The following is a 21,247-nucleotide window of genomic DNA, read 5'->3' on the forward strand; positions in this document are numbered from 1 at the left end:
TGAGGAAAGGACTGAGGGAGATATCAGCCGGGTCCAAGTGCTGACTCATTCCCCATACAGCAGGCGGACCACTCCCCTCCAAGTGGCATCAGCCTAAAGGGAAGCAATAGCCCCACCTGCAGGAATTGATCTACCCCACCCTCTTTGCCTAAACCTGACAGCTGATCACAGATTGAATAGATTAACAACTAAAGACAGACAGAGACAGTAGATCTCTGGTAGTCTCTAACAGGCTTCCTAGGCCCAGAATGGGACACAGTCTTATGTCACCAGGGGAAGATCCAGGAAGTAAAGAAAGTGCATCTGTACAACAATATACATGACATGGTGGGAGGAGTGACTCAGTCAGCTAGCTGGAGGGAAGGACCCACCAAAGAGCAACACAACAATAACCAAAGCCCATGTACAACCACACAGCCCAAATAAACAGCATAAAGGTATCCCAAGAGAATCAAGTTCAGACCAAGGAGATTGCACCACTGAATCCCACAGGTCTCTTACTACAGAAGGTCACAACATGAAGACAGGAAGCCAAAGCAGATCAATCTAAAAAGCAGAAAGAAACAAGAAGAGTCACAAAAATGGAGAGACAAAGACACAACTCACATTCAAAAGGAAAAGAGGAATCCCCAGAAAGAGTGCTATGAAATAGAGGTATATGAACTCTCAGATATGGAATTCAAAATAATGATTATAGGGAGGTTCAATGAGCTCAGAGAGCTCAAAGAAAACTACAAAGAACTCCAGGGGAACTACAAAGAACTCCAGGAAAGCTACAAGGAACTTTCAGAGAACTACACCAGCATTAAAAAGGACGTAGAATCCTGAGATCAGGAACAAGACATGGATGTGCACTCTCTTCACTCCTATTCAGCATAGTTTTGGAAGTTCTAGCCACAGCAGACAAGAAAAATTAAAAAAATTATCAAAATTGGAAAGGAGGAAGTAAAACAGTCATTATTTGCAGACGACATTCTAGTGTACATAGAAAAGCCTATAGACTCCACTAAAAAAATTACTCAACCTAATAAGTGAATTTGGCAAAATAGCAGCGTACAAAGTCAATATTAAGAGATGAAGGCATTTCTGTACACCAACCATGAAATAGCAGAGATTTAAACTAGGAAAAAAATCCATTTACTATAGCAATAAGAAAAATAAAGTACTTAGGGATAAACTTAAACAGGGAAGCAAAAGATGTATACTCAGAAAACTACATAATACTGAAGAAGGAAATTAAGGAAGATACAAATAAATGGAAGCATACACCATGCTCATTTGTGGCAATTAACATCATTAAAATGTCCATACTACCCAAAGAAATTTATAGATTCAATGCAATCCCTATTAAAATACCTATGATGTATTTTACAGACCTACAACAAATACTTATGAAATTTATATGGAAGCAAAAAAGACCCTGTATAGCTTCAGCAATATTAAGAAAGAAGAAGAAAGTAGGAGAAATCACCATACCTGATATCAAACTATATTACAAGGCCACGGTAATCAAAACAGTCTGGTTCAGGCATAAGAACTGAGTATAGATCAGTGGAACAGAATAGAGAGCTCAGAAATAAACCCACGTTTCTATGGTCATTTAATATTTGACAAAGAGGGAAGGAGCATAAAATGGAGTGAAAATAGTCTCTTCATCAAATGGTGTTGGGAAAATTGGACAAGGACATGCAAAAAAGAAAAAAAATGAAGCTAGACCATCAACTTAAATCATACACTGTAATAAATTCAGGATGAATGAAAGACTTAAATGTAAGCCATGACACCATAAAAGTCATAGAGGAAAACGTAGGCAGCAAAGTCTCAGATATCCCATGCAGCAATATTTTTGCCAATATATCTCCCAGGGCAAGGAAAATAAAGGAAAGAATAAACAAATGAGCCTACATCAAACTAAAAAGTTTCTGCTCAGTGAAGGAAAACATCAGCAAGATGAAAAGGAAACCAACTATATGGGAAAACATATTGCCAATGATACTTCAGACAAGGGTTTGATCTCAAAATACATAAAGAAATTAATATGACTCAACACCAAGAAGACAGACAATCCAATTAAATAATGGGCAAAGGACCTGAACAGACACTTCTCCAAGGAGGATATACACAGGGCCTATAGGCATATGAAAGAATGCTCAGCATCACTAGCCATCAGAGAGATGCAAATTAGAACCACAACGAGATACCACCTGACACCATTCAGTATGGCCATCATAAAGAAATCAACAAACAAGTGCTGGCCTAGATGTGGAGAAAAGGGAACCCTTGTGACTGTTGGTGGGAATGCACACTGGTGTAACCACTGTGGAAAACATAATGGAATTTCCTCTGAAAAACTAAAAATGGAACTGTCTTTTGATCCAGTGATTCCATTGCTAGGATTATACCCGAAGAATCCTGAAACACCAATTGAGAAAAACCTGTGCACCACTATGTTCATAGTAGTGCTATTTACAGTAGCCAGATGCTGTAAACAGCCTAAGTGCCCATAAGTGGATGAATAGATTAAAAACCTCGTTCATTTACACAATGGAATGTTATGTAGCAGAAAGAAAGAACTCCTACATTTTGCAACAACATAGTTGGAACTGGAAAGTATAATGCTTAGTGAAATAAGCTAAGATGTGAAGACAAATACCACATGATCTCACCTAATACAGGAACCTAATGAACAAAAACCAAATGAGGAAGATAGATCCAGAAGCATGGAAACAAGGAACAGACTGACAGTGACCAGAGGGGAAAGGAGAGGGGGAGAAGGGTGGTCTTTAGGATGGTAAGGGTCTAGTCAAGGAACTAATGTAAATTACCCATGAACAAGGAAAACAGGGTGGGGATTGACTATAGGAGAGGGGGAGGTTGGCGGTGCATGGGAGAGCAATGGGGGAAAGATAGGACAACTGTAATAGAACAGCGATAAAAAATGAAAAAATAAAAATAGAATATAATAAGAACCCTTACTGTATACTGACATGTGTATTTACTCAATCTTAGTATAGTTATAATTATGTTTATATATTTATATCCCTTCTAGACTCATAAATAAATAAATAAATAAATAAATAAATAAATAAATAAATAAAATAGTGTTGGGAAAATTATACAGATAACACATAGAACAATGAAACTAGACCTCCTTCTTACACCACACACAAGAATAAATTCAGAAATAATTAAAGACTTAAATATTAGACCTGAAACCATAAAAAGCCTTGAAAACAACATAAGCAGTAAATTTTTGAACATTGCTCATAGCAATATTTTATATGATATATCTCCCCAGGTAATAGAAACAAAAGAAAAACACATAGAATTACATCAAAATAAAGTTTTTGCATAACAAAGGAGTCCACCAGTAATATAAAAATAGAACCCATGGAATTGGAGAACATATTGACTGATACATCTGATAGGTGTTAATATTCAAAATTTAAGGAACTTACATAACTCAACCCCCCCCCAATGGCAAAAGAGAGAAACAATCCAGTTAACGTTGGATTTCTTCATATATATTTCCTCCTTTTTTCTTTTTCTTTTTTTGTTTTGTTTTTTTTTTAAGTATATTTTATTGATTAGGTTGTTACAGTTTTCCCAATTTCTTTTCCCTTTGCTCCCCTCTTCCCAGTATCCCCCTTCCCTCCAGAAATCCCACCCCCCTTAGTTCATGTCCATGGGTCATGCATATAAGTTCTTTCCTATTTTTTATTCTTGATGAACCTGGTTAAAGGTCCTTCAACCATGTTTATCTTTTCAGAGAACCAGCTTTTGGTTTCATTGACCTGTATATATATATTTTTTTAGTCTGTCATTTATTCTCACTCTGATCTTGATTATTTCCTTCTACTTACTCTGGACTTAATTTGTTTTGTTGTCCTTTTTCTAGTTCTTTTAGGTTTAGGGTTAGATTGTTTGAGATTTTTCTTGCTTCTTTAAGTAGGCCTATAATGCTATGAACTTCCCTATCAGGACTGCTTTTGCTGTGTCCCATAGATTTTGGGTTATGTGTTCTTTTTCATTTCTTTCTAGGTAATTTTTATACTTTTCCTTGATATTCCTTGATCTCATTGTAACCCATTTATTGTTTAATAACACACTTTTTAGCCTCCATGTATTTGAAGGTTTTTCAGTTTTCTTTTTGTAGTTGAGTTCTAGAAGTTTCATACCATTGTGTTCAGAGAAGATACTTGATATGTTTTCAATATTCTTGAATTTTTTGAAGACTTTTTTGTGTTCTAACATGATTATCTCTGAGAATGCTTCTTGTGCACTTGAGAAGAATGTATATTCTGCCATTTGGCAAGAATGTTTCATAAATATCAATTACATCTATTTGATCCAGTGTGTTGTTTAAGGTCACTGTTGCCTTGTTAATTTTTTTGTCTGGAAGATATATACATTGATGACAGTAGAGTGTTTAAATTCCCTACTATGACTATATTGCTGTCAATTTCTCCCTTAATGTGCACCAAAATTTTCTTTACAAAACCCTCTGTTGGGTGCATATATTTTTACAAGGTTATTTTATCTGTCACTACCTTTATTGTCTCTTGTTATGGCCTTTGTTTTAAAGTCTATTTTGTCTGATATGAGTATTCCTAACCCAGCTTTTTTTTTTTTTGGTTTCCACTTGCATGGAATATTTTCTTCCATCCCTTCACTCTCAGATTTTGTGTGTCTTTTGTTCTGTGGAGGGTCTCTTATAGACAGCATGTATATAGGTCATGTGTTCTTATTCATTTAGCTAACCTATATCTTTTTATTGGAGGATTTAATCCATTTACATTTAAGGTTACTATTGATATGTACTAACTTGTTGCCATTTTATTGTTTTTTAAAAAATTTTTTTTTTTTTATTTTTAGAGAGAGGAGAAGTGAGAGAGAAAGAGAGGGAGAGAAACATCAATGTGTGGTTGCCTCTCACATGCCCCCAACTGGGGATCATTTAATTCTTTTGTTTGGGGCATATTTCTCCATCTCTCCATTTTGTCTCTGTATTAGGTAGATCTGTTGTGACTCCTCAGTTTTTTATGATAGCTTTATGATGAAGGTGTGTTGTGCTCAGTGGCACAGTCTTCCAGATTATCTGAGGTCTGTGCTACAGGAATTTTTTTTGTGGGTTATGTGTACCCTCCTGTTGTAGTGGAGGCTTGAATGCTGTTGGCCCTTTTGTGGGTAGAGGTAATCCTTTATGTTGGCTGACTATAAGGGTAAAACTTGATTACCATGTATGAGACACTGTGCATGGGGGTGTGCCATGAGGCAGAGCTGTTCCCAGTAGGGTCTGGTGTCTTCCAGAATCCCCCTTTGGGTGTGATGCTTGTGTGGTTAGTTGGGTTGAGCTCTGGTGTGGTGTGAAGTCCACTACTGGTTCTGTTGGTTCTGGGTGCACTTTGGTGGAGCTCAGGTACAGGTCAATGTCAGATGTGTGTAGAAGGCCTTGGGCTACTTTTATGGAGCTTCTACGCTGTTTACTTTTTGTGGTTTTGTTTAGTAGACCTGGGTGTGTGTGGGAGGGACCAATCTGTGTATAAGGGTCAGCTTCCTCCATATTAGAGCTGGAGGCAGGTCTGTAAAATTACCAAGGCTCCCTGAGGTTCACCTCCACCTCTCAGCTACTCCACCACCTTCCCCTAAGGTTGCCTGGTCTTCCTCAGAGCCTTCCAAAAAGACTGTAGCGTGGGCTCAGGCTGGGCACAAAACACAGCCCATTCCATAGGTTGAAATCTTGCTAAGGTGTGGCTACTAGGGTTGGAAGGACATGGCTAGTAGGTCCCCTACTTGGGGATCTTGCATTCAGGAACTCAATGGGGGCATGTGGCCCCTACTCCAGAGCCAAAGCACTCAGTCTCTCCCAGAGTCTCCAACTTCAGTTCCACCTGGAGGGGCTTGCTGCTAGTTCTGGCTGGGTAAAGCCAGCTGTGCCCTCTGCAGGAGCAAGTTCAAGCACCCCAGGCTCGGGGGACAGATCAGAAGAGTCTCCCATTGGTGCTGATGCCAGCTTAGCCCACAGGAAGGGACTCAGCACTTCATCCCAGTCCCAGACATTAGCCTTCTAAGGACTCACCCTTTGAATGTCACAGCTCTGAGCTGCTTTCCCTCCCTGCCACAACTGAGCCCAGCAGGGTGGGATATCTGGGAATTGGAAGGGTTGATCCAAATAGTCTCTTGTTGGGTGTGGTGCCCACAAACCTAGGATGGGAGAGGTGCCTTCAAACATGTAGGATGGGGCAGGCACTTCTTCCTGTTCCTGGGGTAGTGCGGTCTGAGCTCACTGGGAAGATAAGAGTGGGCCTGCCCCACTCTGTGACTAAACCACAGACCCTAGCCCCTGCCTGCCTGGTTTCAGGACAAAAGCTTCCCTGGGAGACACTGTTTGAAAATCCCAGCTCTGTGCATCACTCTGGCCCCTGGCTTGGCTGAATTCTACAGGATGGGGCTGGCCAAGTGGTTCAGTGGATTGGGGAGGGGTGCCAACTGTGTGCTTGAGGTGGGGGAGATGGGCCCTTCCCAAAGCCACATAGTTTAGTCACTGTCTGGATTTCTGCCAAGAGCCACCACAGAAAAAGAAGTCCCCAACAGTCACTGCTGGCTGCAGCCAGCAGACCTTTCTGCAGGACCTGTGTATGGCAGAGTGGGCTCACCATCAGTCAGAGACTGGGCAGTGCATCACCCAGGCTAGTGCTGTAATAGTAGGAGGTCATCTATGAAAAGTTGGCATTGGGTTTCCCAAGCAGCCTGAATCCCCACTGATTTTTACCACTAGATGCTATGCAGCCTCCTTTTTCTGTCTCCATTGCTCTGGGTTGGGGTTTCCTGCTTGGGGTTGAGACCCAGTGCTCATGGGGGGAGGAGGTTTTACTGCTACAATATCCCTCTGGCTTCACTGCACCTGAGTGTGGGGTCTAGCCCTTTCTGTGTCTCCCCCACCTTCTTACCAGTCTCTATGTGGCTTCTTCTGTAAATACTTGGTATGATATTTTAGTTCAGCCAGACTTCATCTGGATATTCAGGTTGATTGCTCTATAATTTAGCTGTAAATCTAGTTTAGCACTGGGAGGTGAGTATAGCTTCTACCTACTCTGTAGCCATCTTGGAATTAGCAACTACTTCTTTTTCAGTCAGAGATGTATTTTCATAAATATCTACCACATTCTTAATGGCTGCATAATATGCTATTATATAGAAGTATTATTTGGTTTAATGATTCCTCTGTTAAAGAACTTTTGTCTTGCAAATAATTTTGCAGTAACATTCTTGTACATATGCCCTTGCATGCACGTGTATGTGAATACTTCTATTCAGTAGATTCTTAGAGGTGGTATTGCTTGAGTAAGGAGTATGCATATTTAACAATGTGTTATGTACCAACAAATTGTACTTCAGTCTGTCATGTAAATCAATCTTTCATACTATAACTAGTTATTTCTGTAAAATGAATTTGATCATGTGACTTCCCAACATCAAAAACAAAGCAACAACAAAGATGTTTGATAGGTTTCTATTGCTTATATAATGAATTTTAAAGTTCTTAGTTGTTAAAGAGTATTTGAGAGTTATATAATCTGTCCCTGACCTGTCTCTCCTTCCATTGTCCCCCACTCACAAACATATACTTTGTTCTATAAGGCAAAATCCACCTTCTGTGAAACTTCATGTGTATAGCCCTCTCTTTTACCTCTATATGCAAGATAGAATTAGCCATTCCTTCTCTAAGTCCCATAGCATTTAATTTATTATCCCACTGATAGCAGTTAGTAAATTGTACTGTATTTGTGTATATCTGTCTCCCCTACTACTCTGTGAACTCCTTAAGGACAGGAACTGTATTACTCATCTTTCTATTCCTCATACTTTGTGCTATGCCTGTCACAGTGGGTACTCAACAAGTGTGCATGAAATGGGTGAAGATATCCTTGAGGTAGTGTTATCAATAAGAACTTTGGGAGGTAGAATAAGTGATGAAAGTTGTGAAATGTAGCAGAACGCTGACTGAATCCTGGGAACATGGAATCTGGTAAGAAATGGAGAAATGGGCTTCAACTTGCAGGAGTCCTCATATGGTTTTCTCCTCAAATACAGAGACCAACTGTCTGATTTTTTGTGTTAATAGATTGGAAACTTGAGAAAACTTAAAATATTGAGGGGGTGGGATTGCTGGGGGAGGGTGGTACTGGGCAGAAGGGAGCAAAGGGAAAAAATTGGAACTATTATAACAATATAATCATAAAATATACTTCAAATTTTTTTTTAAATATTGAAAATTAGATGATTGAGGATCTACTTGGTGGAAGGGGAGTTTGACTCAGTTGGGCTTAGCACTTTCCTGACCAAGATGATGATGCTTAAAGACCCAACCCTTTCCCAGAATCAGAAATAAGTTTTCCTTCTTTAAAAATCAAAGCCACTTTATTTTAAGGGCAGGATTCATGTGGGGGTAAGAATATAAATAGATCAGATACTTCTACAATGTCTCTTTATCCTGCTCATGGGGAAAGTAGCCTACTGAAAGGCTCTCAGGCTGTGGCCCTATTCTGGAGTTAATTACCTATGTGAAATTAGTTTTTACCTTATTTCAGGCAACTCTGGTAGCTCTTCTAGTCTGATTGCTTTGAAGAAAGAAGAGTAGAAGAAAAATATAGAATAAGTCATGTCGGAGATACTTGACCTCTCTTTTCTGTCTGAGATGGAAAGGGATTTGATCCTCAGTGTTCTACAACGAGATGAGGAGCTTCAGAAAGCAGATGAGAAAAGGATTAGGTAAGAGTCCTAGAAAAAGCATGGGTTCCAAAGCCTTTGCCCAATGATATCCAGACTTTTTCTTATAATTGTCATCTGAATTTCAGAGGAACTTATGTATGAGGTTTATAACTCCTCACTGGCTCTGAGGTTGTTGCTTTCACAGAACTAAATAGTTTTACTGTGTCTACTCCACAACCCCTTTCTATCTAACCTGAATCTACCTGTACTTCTCTTTTGGGTCTTGGCAGGCGACTGAAGAATGAGTTACTGGAGATAAAAAGGAAGGGTGCCAAGAGGGGAAGCCAACATTATAGTGATCGGACCTGTGCTCGGTGCCAAGAAAACCTGGGCCGTTTGACTCCTAAGACCAACATTTGTCGGGGTTGTAATCACCTTGTTTGCCATGACTGCTGTATCCATGACAGCAATGGTATCTGGAGGTGCAAGGTGTGCACCAAGGAAATGTGAGTGTCACCTATGGCTGAATAGAGGAAGGAAATGAGGCCCTGGCTGTGGTGAGAATTTCTCCCCTCCACCTTTGTTGATTGAATGACAAGGACCATTCTTTATCTATCTGTCATTTTCTTTTATTATTCCTTCCCAGAGAGCTGAAGAAGGCAACAGGAGACTGGTTTTATGACCAGAAAGTGAATCGCTTTGCTTACCGTACAGGCAGCGAGATAATCAGGATGTCCCTGCGCCGCAAACATGCAGGTACCAGTTCTTTCTGCAGGTGGTTCCTTGAGGTGCTTGACTTTAGTGATAGATCCTCTTGTGTTGAATCCTTATGTATTTTTTACTGGTGGTATCTTGCTTTCATGGGCTCAACCTAATTGTGGGGAATAAAAAGACTCCATTGTCATCCCTTCTGCACGTGTCATGTGTTTCCGTTTCCCGCTTCATCACCACCACTCTGCCATGCTTTTGTTTGTCTTGAAGTGAATAAAAGAGAGACTGTGGAACAGTGCCTCCTTCATCAGTCACAGATGGGTGATATCTGGTCAGGAAGAAAGATCATTCAGGAGCAACAGAAGGAGCCCAGGTAAGGAGCCCACACAATCATTTCAAGAACTGCTACACATTTCTTTAATTGTATTATTTTATTTTACTTTGTTCTATTTCTAAAATAATAGATGCTCATTATAAGAAAATTTGGAAAGTATAGAAAAGAATAAAGGAGGAAAAATATTCCTACTCCTATTACCCATATGTAAACATTAACACATTGCCTTTATTTACTTTATGAGGACAATTTAAAGACAAATACAAATAACGTATACTCATTATTAAAACTTTAATCAGTATAGGAAACAATAAAGAAAGCAACAAATCATGCAATTCCTGCTTCCCCAGAGTTCACATTGTCTGAAAATTAGTTCAGATATCTTTTGTGCATATGTAGAGATAGAGGGATAAGTGAATGGATAGACAGAAAAAACTTGGTAATATAGGTTGATAATATATTAAATTAAAAACATTTTCTTTAATTTTACTTGAATTTATCAGAATAAAACACTGAAATAAAGTTGAAGACTTGCTTGTCAATATATTTTTACCATAAAAGATAATAGTCATGTCTTTTTGTTAAAAAACTTTTTGAGATATAATTCACATATTATACAGTTCATCCATTTATAGTGTAAAATTTGGTGGGTTTTAGTATATTTACAGAATTGTGCAGCTGTCACCCCAATTGATTATGGAACTTTTCATCACCTTAAAAAGAAGCCCTGTACCCTTTATCTATCACTTCCCCCAGCCTCCCTGTACTTCCCCATTCCTAAGCAATCACTGACTTCCTTTTTCTGTATATTTACCTATCCTGGACATTTCATTTAAATGGAATCATACAATATGTAGTGCTTTGTGACCGTCTTCTCTCTCTTAATGTGATGTTTTTAAGTTTAAATGTGATGGCATATATAAGTACTTCATTTCTTTTTATTACCAAATGATACTCCATCATATGTATTTATAACATTTGTTTATCCATTCTTCTGTTGATGGACATTTGGGTTGTTTCCACTTTTGGGCTGTTGTGAGTAATGCTGTTACCAACATTCATTATGATATTTTGTTTGGACATATGTTTTAATTTCTCTTAGGTAGGTAGATACCTGGGATTGGAATTGCTGGGTCAGAGTCATTTAGTCATTTTTTAAAATGTACCTGCCCCAGAACCAATGCAGGTTCTTCTTGTCCAGCAATTGGAAGAATATGCGAGGTAAAGATGGGATTTCTGACATTCCTTTATTGCAGATATTATAGCATTCATGCATGCCCTCTGCCGCAGGCATGCACTGAACCGCCAGCTGACCACCAACCGTGCTCCCACTGCTCGCTGCACAAATACTCCCATGGAGGTTTCACCCCTTATGTAGTATGGATAGACAAAGCCAGCTACTAGCCAAAATATGACATCAATGCTTATATAACTCGGAGTGCACTGCGCATGTGAATCTAATTATTATCTGTAAGCGGCCCACGCCTAGGCATCTGGGGTGAGGGAGACTGATAGACTCTATTGTCCTCACAGTATCTGTTTTAATATTACACATTATCAGTTGGACTCTGCTGTGAAAGAGATTAGATGTCTTACACTTCTACACAACTCTTTCCTCTACTCCCAATTTTTATTACTCAAATTATTATGGCATTTACATTCTATTATGCCATCATAAATCATCTGCCTGTTTTCATCTGTTTAGTTTTAGTTCATATTTTAAAGGATTGTATGCTTATAACCATGTGTTGCACCATGACTTCTCTGTATTTCTGAATTCTTTATTTCTTAGTTACCTGTATTTTTCATTGAGAAGTTCGTTTAAGAAATGTGCTGGGTTTTTTTTTTTTTTTTAGATTTTATTTATTTTTGGGAGAGGGGAAGAGAGGGAGAAAGAGAGGAAGAGAAGCATTAATGTGTGGTTGCCTCTCCCACATCTCTAACTGGAGACATGGCCTGTACCCCAGGCACAGGGAATCAAACCAGTGAGCCTTTAGTTTGCAGGCTGGTATTCAATGCACTGAGCCACACCAGCCAGGGTGTTGGTGCTATTTTTATTTACTTTTTCATGTTAACATGTCTGTCTAGTGCCTTTATACTTGACTGATATCCTGGCTGAATATTATATATTTGGATCACTTTCTTTCCCTCAGAATGTTGTAGATATTACTCTATTGTCTTCTGTTACTAAATACAGTCGTCGGCAGCCGTCCGTCTCGAGAGACGATGGTGTAGCTTCTTAAGAGTCTATCTGCACCGCCGAGAATGGCTGTGCAGTCTGACTCGGGAGTGACACGGTATCTGTCTCCTCCCGTGTTAAATCGACATCTTGCGATGACGCTGGAGTGTCCTCTCCAGTGGAGCTGAAGCTACAGAGCCTCGAGAGACGATGGTGTAGCTTCTTAAGAGTCTATCTGCACCGCTGAGAATGGCTGTGCAGTCCGACTCGGGAGTGACATGGTATCTGTCTCCTCCCGTGTTGAATCGACATCTTGCGATGACGCTGGAGTGTCTGAAGCTACAGAGCCTGGGCAGGGTGATATGGAGGGTCTGCTGTTGCCCATGCAGCAGACCCCCCCTCTCTTCGCAGCTGAAGGATCCAAGGGAAAGATGGAGTCAATACAGCTTGGCTTCAGGTGCGCCGCAGGAGTTGCCGGTGTTGACTACAACGTCAAACCGCCTTAGGGACTCCGGCTCCGGATTTTCTGTTGGGGTTTACTCCCTTAGCCTTTCCCCTGAAGAGGTATGCCGCAAGGCAGAGGAGGTTTTTTGGAATCAGAGTTTTCCTCACTTATCACGGATATTACCACCCCACCCCACCCCTGGCACGATAGGTGAAAATCCGCGAAGTAGGAACCTTACATTTATTTTAGTATTTATATATATTTTAAGGCTTTATAAACCCTTCCCTCACACTTATAAACTGTTCTCAGTCCCTTATTAACCTTTCCCACTCCCTTATTAACCGTTTCCACACTTTTATATACGCTACTTATGTTCTTTTTTTTAAATTACATTTTATTGGTTATATTGTTACAATAATTCCAGTTTTTTCCCCTTTGCTACCCTCCACCCAGCACCCCCTTCCCCCAGCAATCCCCAACCAACTCCATGCCCATGGTTCATACATACAAGCTCTCCCACTTCACCCTTTCATATATCCTTTTTTTTTAAAACAAATAAATGATTAATTATTTTAACAATAAAAAAAATAATCCCTCCCTCTCAGATATTAAGACCGTTTATAATCTTATGAAGGACAATGGGCGAAGGTCTCAAGCTCCTTTAACTGCTTCAAGCTGGACATGGTCGTCGTCCTACCTACCCTTGGGTCCAGAAAACCCTAATAAGAGTAGGGGTGTGGAGGGGAGGGTGGCCTTCCCACATGGGGAAGGATCTTGCAGACTCCAGGTCAATTGGCTGTCCCCGGACAAAGGCATGCTTGGTTTAACAGGCTGGCATCCTTGTTGTATTCTGGGGGCAACAGATTTGGCAAAAGGGTTAAAAGACATCATTCAATCCATAACTACTAGATGACAAAAGGCAGGGATTTTTCAATATCCCACATTAGGGGGGATAAAAGGGGGACTTCTTTGGAGGAAGGTGTGCCAGGCACGTCATACATGTCCAAAATCCTTTTGCCCATGATACTTAGTTTGGGCTGAGGGAAATATTTTAGGTTTCCCCCCTCTCAGACCTCTGGCCCCTTTTGGTCCAAGCCATTAGGACAGAAAAGAGGAACCAGTTTTAAAGTGCAGCCCACAGACCACCCCATTCTTCACCAACCCAGCCACTTAGGTCAGCCAAACCGTTGAGTCTCAGGAGGCATTGCTGCAGACAGGATTAAGTGAGGCCTATACGTACAGATAATTACTCAGGTTATGAGATCATAGGCTTGTGCCCTTTGAAAACAGAAAACACATGTTAATTTATGTAACATAACCCACAAACAAGTCTCTAAATCTGTAAGACTGTCTTATTGGAAAGACACCAGTTGCAAGGCATTTGACATTCTTCTTGCCTGTAAATTAAATATCTTTGATGATACCACAGACATAGTTTAACTTTCAAGTGAAAACATATTTTAAATGAAAAGAAACTTTAAAGATGGTTAGCTGCATTACTTTATAGTCTGCCACTGATCATTGTGATTTTCTTTGAATAACCATGTTTCCCCCTAAGAGTACCCTCCTTGTCATTAAAGGGACTGCATTAGGTCCAGTTCTAATTTATCCTTTTTGTTTTCATAAACACAACAAGAGCAGCAAATGATCACTTATGATCTTTAGTTCTGCTTTGCTGGAACTTACGCAAGGAATATTTAGGGTGACCTTCAGTCTGCCCTTCAGGGCACAGAAGCTGAGCCACATACCTGACATTCAGCCTTGCCTGTACACACGTGTCTTTTCCAAGTCCTTCTGGTTTTCCAGTGTGCCTTAAGGTCCCTTCTAGCCATGTTTCAGGAAAACAACCTTCATTCCTTCCCTGGAAAGAGTGCTGTGGACCACACAACCAACCACTGTACCAGGTCTTTTATCTCGTGGGCTTTTATTACCTTCGAAAGTCATTCCCAGTTCCTCAGGCTTTTTGGTAACAAACAGAGCCCAAGCATGTCTCCTTTAGGCATGACATTCCAGTCAAAGTCTTGGTCAAAAAAAAAACCCTCTATTAACAAGTGGTCTTATTAGTTTTATGCAAAGAAACTTATGTCATTACTTACTTCTTTAGAATACCAAACTCTGGAGGGATCAGATAGGGTGAAAAATATACAGTGTGAAGGAAAATCCTTGTCCTTCTAATATTCACTGAACTGGCATTTCCATTCTTCATATTTTCATTTTTCCCCGACTAAAATTTTTTTTTGTTTTTCCATTACAGTTGTCCCACTTTTTCCCCTCTCTTGCTTCCTTGCACCCTGTTCCCCCAGTTCTCCAACATTTAGTTTCAACTCAGTTGTCCATGTTCGTGGGTCATTTATACATATTCTTTGACTAGACCCTTCCCTTTCTTACCCCCTTCTCTCCCTCGCGCCTCCCCCCTTGTTACTGTTAGTCTACTCCTTGTTTACATACCTCTGGTTCAATTTTGCTCATTTGTTGGTGTTGTTCATTAGTTTCCTGTAATAGGTGACAGCATACGGTATTTTTCTTTTGTTGCCTGGCTTATTTCACTAAGCATAATTCTCTCTAGTTCTATCCATGTTGTTGCAAATGGTAGAAGTTCCTGCTTTCTTTCTGCTACATAGTACTCCATTGTGTAAATGTACCATGGTTTTTTGATGCACTCTTCTGTTGATGGGCACTTAGGTTGTTTCTAGCACTTGGGTTTTGTAAATAAAACTTCTATGAACATAGGGGTGCATAGGTTCTTTTGAATTGGTGTTTCAGGATTTTTCGGATATAATCCTAGCAGTGGAATTGCTGGTTCAGAAGGTAGTTTCATTTTTACTTTTCTGAGGAAATTCCAAACTGTTCTCCATAGTGGCTGCACCAGTCTACATTTCCACCAGCAGTGTACCAGGGTTCCCATTGCTCTGCATCCTCTCCAGCACAAGTTGTTTGTTGATTTGTTGATGATGGCCATTCTGACTGGTGTGAGGTGGTATCTCATTGTGGTTTTTATTTGCATCTCTCTGATGGCTAGTGATGTTGAGCGTTCTTTCATATGTCTATGGACCCCTCGGTATGTCCTCTTCGGAGAAGTGTTTGTTCAGGTCCTTTGCCCATCTTTTAATAGGGTTGTCTGTCTTCTTGGTGTTGAGTCATATGAGTTCTTTATATATTTTGGAGATCAATCCCTTGTCTGAGATATCATTGGCAAATATATTTTCCCATATAGTTGGTTTCTTTTTCATCTTGCTGATGTTTTCTTTAGCTGAGCAGGAACTTTTTAGTTTCATGTAGTCCCATTTGTTTATTCTTTCCTTTATTTCCCTTGCCATAGGAGATATATCAGTGAAAATATTGCTATGTGGGATATCTGAAATTTTCCTGCCTATGTTTTCCTCTAGGACTTTTATGGTGTCGCAGCTTACATTTAAGTCTTTGACCAATCTTGAGTTTATTCTGGTGTATGGTGTAAGTTGGTGACCTAGTTTCACTTTTTTGCATGTTCTTGTCCAGTTCTCCCAACACCATTTGTTGAAGAGGCTCTTTTCACTCCATTTGATGTTCCTTCACCCTTTGTCAAATATTAGTTGACCATATAGGCCTGGGTTTATTTATGGACACTTTATTCTGTTCCATTGATCTATATATCTGTTTTTATGCCAGTACCAGACTGTTTCGATTATCGTGGCTTTGTAGTATAGTTTTTTATCAGGTATTGTGATTCCTCCTACTGTGTTCTTTTTCCTCAAAATTGCTGTGACTATTCAGGCTTTTGTGGTTCCATATAAATTTTTGAAGTGTTTGTTCTAGGTCAGTGAAATATGTCATTGGTATTTTAATAGGGATTGCATTGAGTCTGTAAATTGCTTTAGTTAGTATGGATATTTTAATGATGTTGATTCATCCCATCCATGAGTATGGTATATGCTTCCATTTATTTGTATCTTCCTTAATTTCTTTCTTCAGTGTTATGTAGTTTTCTGAGTACAGGTCTTTTACCTCCTCGGTTAAGTTTATTCCTAGGTATTTTATTTTTCTTGTTGCTATGGTAAATGGGATTTTTCTTTCAGTTTCTATCTCTGAGATTATATTGTTCGTGTACAGAAATGCCTTCCATTTCTGAATATTGGCTTTGTACCCTGCTATTTTGCCGAATTCACTTATTAGTTTGAGTAGTTTTTTTGTGGAGTCTAAAGGATTTTCTATGTACACTATCATGTCATCTGCAAATAATGACAGTTTTACTTCCTCTTTTCCAATTTTGATGCCTTTTATTTCTCTTCTTGTCTGATTGCTGTGGCTAGAACTTCCAAGACTATGTTGAATAGGAGTGGAGAGAGCGGACATCCTTGTCTTGTTCCTGATCTCAGGGGAATGCTCTCAGTTTTTGCCCATTGAGTATGATGTTGGCTTCAGGTTTCTCATATATGGCCTTTATTATGTTGAGGTATGCTCCCTCTATTCCCATTTTGCTGAGTGTTTTCATCATAAATAGGTGTTGTATTTTATCAAATACTTTTTCTGCATCTATTGATATGATCATGTGGGTTTTGTCTTTCATATTGTTTATGTCATGTATAACATTTATTGACTTGCAAATATTAAACCATTTTTGCATCCCTGGGATGAATCCCACTTGATCGTGGTGTATGATCTTTCTAATGTGTTGCTGGATCCGGTTTGCCAATATTTTGTTGAGGATTTTAGTATCTATGTTCATCAGCGATATTGGCCTGTATTTTTTTTTCTTTGTTGTGTGTTGACCTGTTTTTGGAATTAGGGTAATACTATCTTCATAGAACGAGTTTGGGAGTCTTCCCTCTTCTTATGTCTTTTGGAATAGTCTGAGGAGGATAGGAATTAGTTATTTCCTCAATGTATTGTAGAATTCACCTGTGAAGCCATCCGGTCCAGGGCTTTTGTGTGCTGGGAGTTTTTTGATTACTGCTTCAATTTCACTAGTTGTTATTGGTCTATTCAGACTTTCTGCTTCTTCTTGATTCAGTTTGGGAAGACTGTAGGTTTCCAGGAATTTGTCCATTTCCTCTAGGTTGTCAAATTTCTTGCCATAAAATTGTTCATAATAATTTCTTACAATCCTTTGTATTTCTGTTGTATCAGTTGTTTTCTGCTCTTTCGCTTCTGATTTTATTTATTTGGGTCCTCTCTCTTTTTTTCTTGATGAGCCTGGTTAAAGGCTTGTCAATTTTGTTTATCTTTTCAGAGAACCAGCTCCTCCTTATGTTGATTTTTTGAATTGTTCGTTTAGTCTCTATGTCTTTTAAATGTGCTCTGATCTTGATGATTTCTTTCATTCTACTTGATCTGGGTTTTGCTTGTTGTTCTTCCTCTAGTTCTTGTAGCTGTAGGGTTAAATTTTTTATTAGAGATTCTTCCATCTCTTTTAGGTAGGCCTGTATTGCTATGAATTTTCGTCTCAGGACTGCTTTCGCTGTATTCCATAGGTTTTGGGTTGTTGTGTGTTCGTTATCATTAGTTTCCAGAAACTTTTTGATTTCTTTCTTGATGTCATTTTTAACCCATTCATTATTTAATAGCATCTTATTCATTCCCCATGAGTTTGAACGTTTTTGAGTTTTTTCCTTGAGGTTTATTACCAATTTTAAGCCATTGTGGTCTGAGAAGATGCTTGATATAATTTCAATTTGCTTGAATTTGTTGAGGCTTGTTTTGTGTCCTACCATGTGGTCTATCTTTGAAAATATTCCATGTGCACTTGAGAAGAATGTATATTTTGCTTCTTTTGGGTGAAAAGTTCTGTATATACCGACTAAGTCCATTTGATCTAGAGTGTTGTTCAGTGCCTCAATATCTTTGGTGTTTCTTTGCTTCGAAGATCTGTCCATTGTCAACAATGAGGTGTTAAAGTCCCCTACTGTGAGTGTGTTGCTGTCTATATCTTTCTTGGAGTCTTTCAAAATTTTCCTTACATATTTGGGTGCTCCTAAGTTGGGTGCATATATATTTATAAGGGTTATATCTTCTTGATGGAATTTTCCCTTTAGTATTATGAAATGTCCTTCTTTGTCTCTTTATGGCCTTTGCTGTGAAATCTGTTTTGTCTGATATAAGTATTGCTACCCTAGCTTTTTTTTCACATCCATTTGCTTGAAATACTTTTATCCATCCCTTCACTTTCAGTCTGTGTAGATCTTTTGTTCTAAGGTGGGTCTCTTGTAGACAGCATATATGTGGGTCATTCTTTCTAATCCATTCAGCTACCCTATGTCTTTTGATTGGAGCATTTAATCCATTTACATTCAAGGTTATTACCGATAAGTACTTATTCATTGTCATTTTCCCCTTTTGTACTCGTGTTCCTCTCTGTTTCTTCATCTTCTTAAAGCAGACCCTTTAGCATCTCTTGCAATGCTGGTTTGGTGGAGATGTATACTTTTAGCCTTCTTTTGTCTTGGAAACTCCTTATTTCACCTTCCATTTTGAATGAGAGCTTTGCTGTGTCGAGTATTCTTAGTTGTAGGCCTTTGTTTTTCATTGCTTGCAATACTTTTTGCCATTCCCTTCTGACTTGTAGTGTTTCTGCTGAGAAATCTGATGATAGCCTTATTGGAGCTCCCTTGTATGTTATTAGTTGTTTCTCTCTTGCTGCTTTTAGGATTCTCTCTTTGTCTTGGAATGTTGCCATTTTAATTATGATGTGTCTTGAAGTGGGCCTGTTGGGGTTCATCTTCATTGGGACCCTCTGTGCTTCGTCGACTTGCATGACTCTTTCTCTGCTCATGTTACGGAAGCTTTCTGTCATTAATTTTTCAAAGAGGTTTTCTTTCTCTAGGTCTTCTTCTCCTTCTGGAATTCCTATGATATGGATATTATTACGTTTCATGTTGTCCTGCAGCTGTCTTAGAACGTCTTCAGTCTTGTTCAGTCATTTTTCATATTGTTGCACTATCTGGGATTTTTGTCTACACATTGTTCTCCAGCTCGCTGATCCAATCTTCTGCTTCCTCTAGCCTGCTTTTAATTCCTTCTACTGTGTTCTTCAATTCAGGGATCATATTCTTCATTTCCTCCTGGCTCTTATTGATAGCTTCTATGTCCTTTTTCATGCTGGTGTAATTCTCAGTAAGTTCCTTGTAGTTTTTCTGGAGTTTCTTGTAGTTTCCCGGAGTTCCTTGTAGTTTCCACTGAGATCATTCAGCATCTCCATAATCCATGTTTTGAATTCCATATCTGATAGTTTGCTCCCCTCTATTTTATTTAGCACTCTTTCTGGGGATTCTATTTTTCCTTTTGATGGAAAGTTCTCTGTCTCCCCATTTTTGTGACTCCTATTGTTTGTTGGTGCTTCTTAGAATGATCTGCACTTCCTGGATCTGCCTCTGGTGGTGTCAGATCATGTACCAGTCTGGCCCTAGGCAGCCTGTTGGAGACTTCCAGGGATCTACTGCCTTTGTCTATCTTCTTCAATTGTTAATCTATTCAATCTGTGATTAGCTGTCAGGCTTAAGGAACGTGGGTGCGGCAGTTTAATTCCTATAGGCAGGGCTTTTGCTTCCCCTGAGGCTGATGCCACTTGGAGTGGGGGGAATGGTCTGCCTGCAGTACTGGGGATGGGTCAGCACTGGGACCTGGTCGGCTGCTCCCCCAGTTATCCCCTCAAAGCCACCGCACCATACTCTCCCTAAATGTCTCCAGTCCTCTCTGCCTTCCCTCCTCTTGAGCCCAGGGTAAGTGGAAGCCAAAATATTTTCATATGTGGTCCACTTAAGAGCTCTTTTTCTCCCACTGTTTCTCTCCGGCTAGCAAGAAACCCTGTGGCTTTTCACTTTTCACAGCTGATACTATTTTACTTTCCACTCTGTTGCTGTAGGCTGGGAAGCCCAGCTGGGGATTTAGACCCTGCCCTTCTCAGGAGGAACCCCCGGCTGCTGAGCTGTTTCTTAGTCCCTTCAGCTGCCACCCTTGGGAGCCCAGCCAGCCCTTCCGTGTATCCACACTCCCTACCAGTCAAGTTGTGATGTAGTAGCCTTTTCTGTTTCTCCGTGGTTATGACTTCTTTCCAGCTAGTGTTCCGTTGGTTATTCCAGATGATTTCTCCAAAATTAAGTTGTAAATTCAGACTGGTCCTGGGAGCAGGTTAGTGTAGCTTCCACTTACTCCTCCGCCATCTTGGATCCCTCCACTACTCATGTTCTTAACCATATTCTACACTCTTAAACCTACATAACTTTAACAACATAAGTATAGAGTGTTGCAAAATCCCGTGATATAGTGAAAAATCCGCAATAAATACTTAAATATAATATTTTTAAAAATTCCGTGATACAGTGAGGCCACGATATAAAGAGGGACTACTGAAGTAGTCATGGATTTTTTGCTATATCGCGGGATTTTGCAGTACTGTATATATATATGTTGTTAAAGTTACATAAATTTAAGAGTGTAGAATATGTTTAAGAACATAACTAGTGTTTATAAAAGTGTGGAAAAGGTTAATAAGGGAGTGGGAAAGGTTAATAAGGGACTGGAAATGGTCTATGAGTGTGTGGGAAGGGTTTATAAAGCCTTAAATATATATAAATACTAAAATAAATGTAAGGTTCCTACTTCGCAGATTTTCACCTATCGCGGGGGGTTCTAGAATGTAGTACCCGCGATAAGTGAGGGAATACTGTATGTGTTTATTTCTTCAATGCTGGAAAACTTTTTGTACCATATACTCTGAACTCTTTTTCTGTCTCATTAGTTAAAGTCTTTATCCCAAGAACATTGGATTTCCTTATTCTCTATTTGAGTCATTTTCCTTTTCTATTAAATGCAAGACAAAAAAGAGAAGATGAATGAAATTAAGCATGAATAGCCCAACCCTTTCCTCTATGCTATTACTTTGATTTTCAGC

General features: G+C 39.4%; 1 protein-coding gene across 2 annotated transcripts in view; it reads left to right on the forward strand.

Annotated features, from left to right (window-relative positions):
• Nucleotides 1-21,247, forward strand: part of SYTL4 (synaptotagmin like 4) — a 189,473-nt gene that overhangs the window by 43,094 nt on the left and 125,132 nt on the right. For both annotated transcript variants that reach the window (XM_090264511.1, XM_090264513.1), the window contains 4 exons: nucleotides 8,592-8,772; nucleotides 9,003-9,218; nucleotides 9,359-9,468; nucleotides 9,694-9,796. In XM_090264511.1, coding sequence (XP_090120637.1) covers nucleotides 8,663-8,772; nucleotides 9,003-9,218; nucleotides 9,359-9,468; nucleotides 9,694-9,796 — 539 coding nt within the window. In that variant the 5' untranslated portion in view covers nucleotides 8,592-8,662. The remainder of the gene's footprint in view (nucleotides 1-8,591; nucleotides 8,773-9,002; nucleotides 9,219-9,358; nucleotides 9,469-9,693; nucleotides 9,797-21,247) is intronic.

The sequence above is a fragment of the Furipterus horrens genome, unplaced genomic scaffold, assembly GCF_987537825.1.
Source record: "Furipterus horrens unplaced genomic scaffold, mFurHor1.1.pri manual_scaffold_17, whole genome shotgun sequence".
NCBI lineage: Eukaryota > Metazoa > Chordata > Mammalia > Chiroptera > Furipteridae > Furipterus > Furipterus horrens.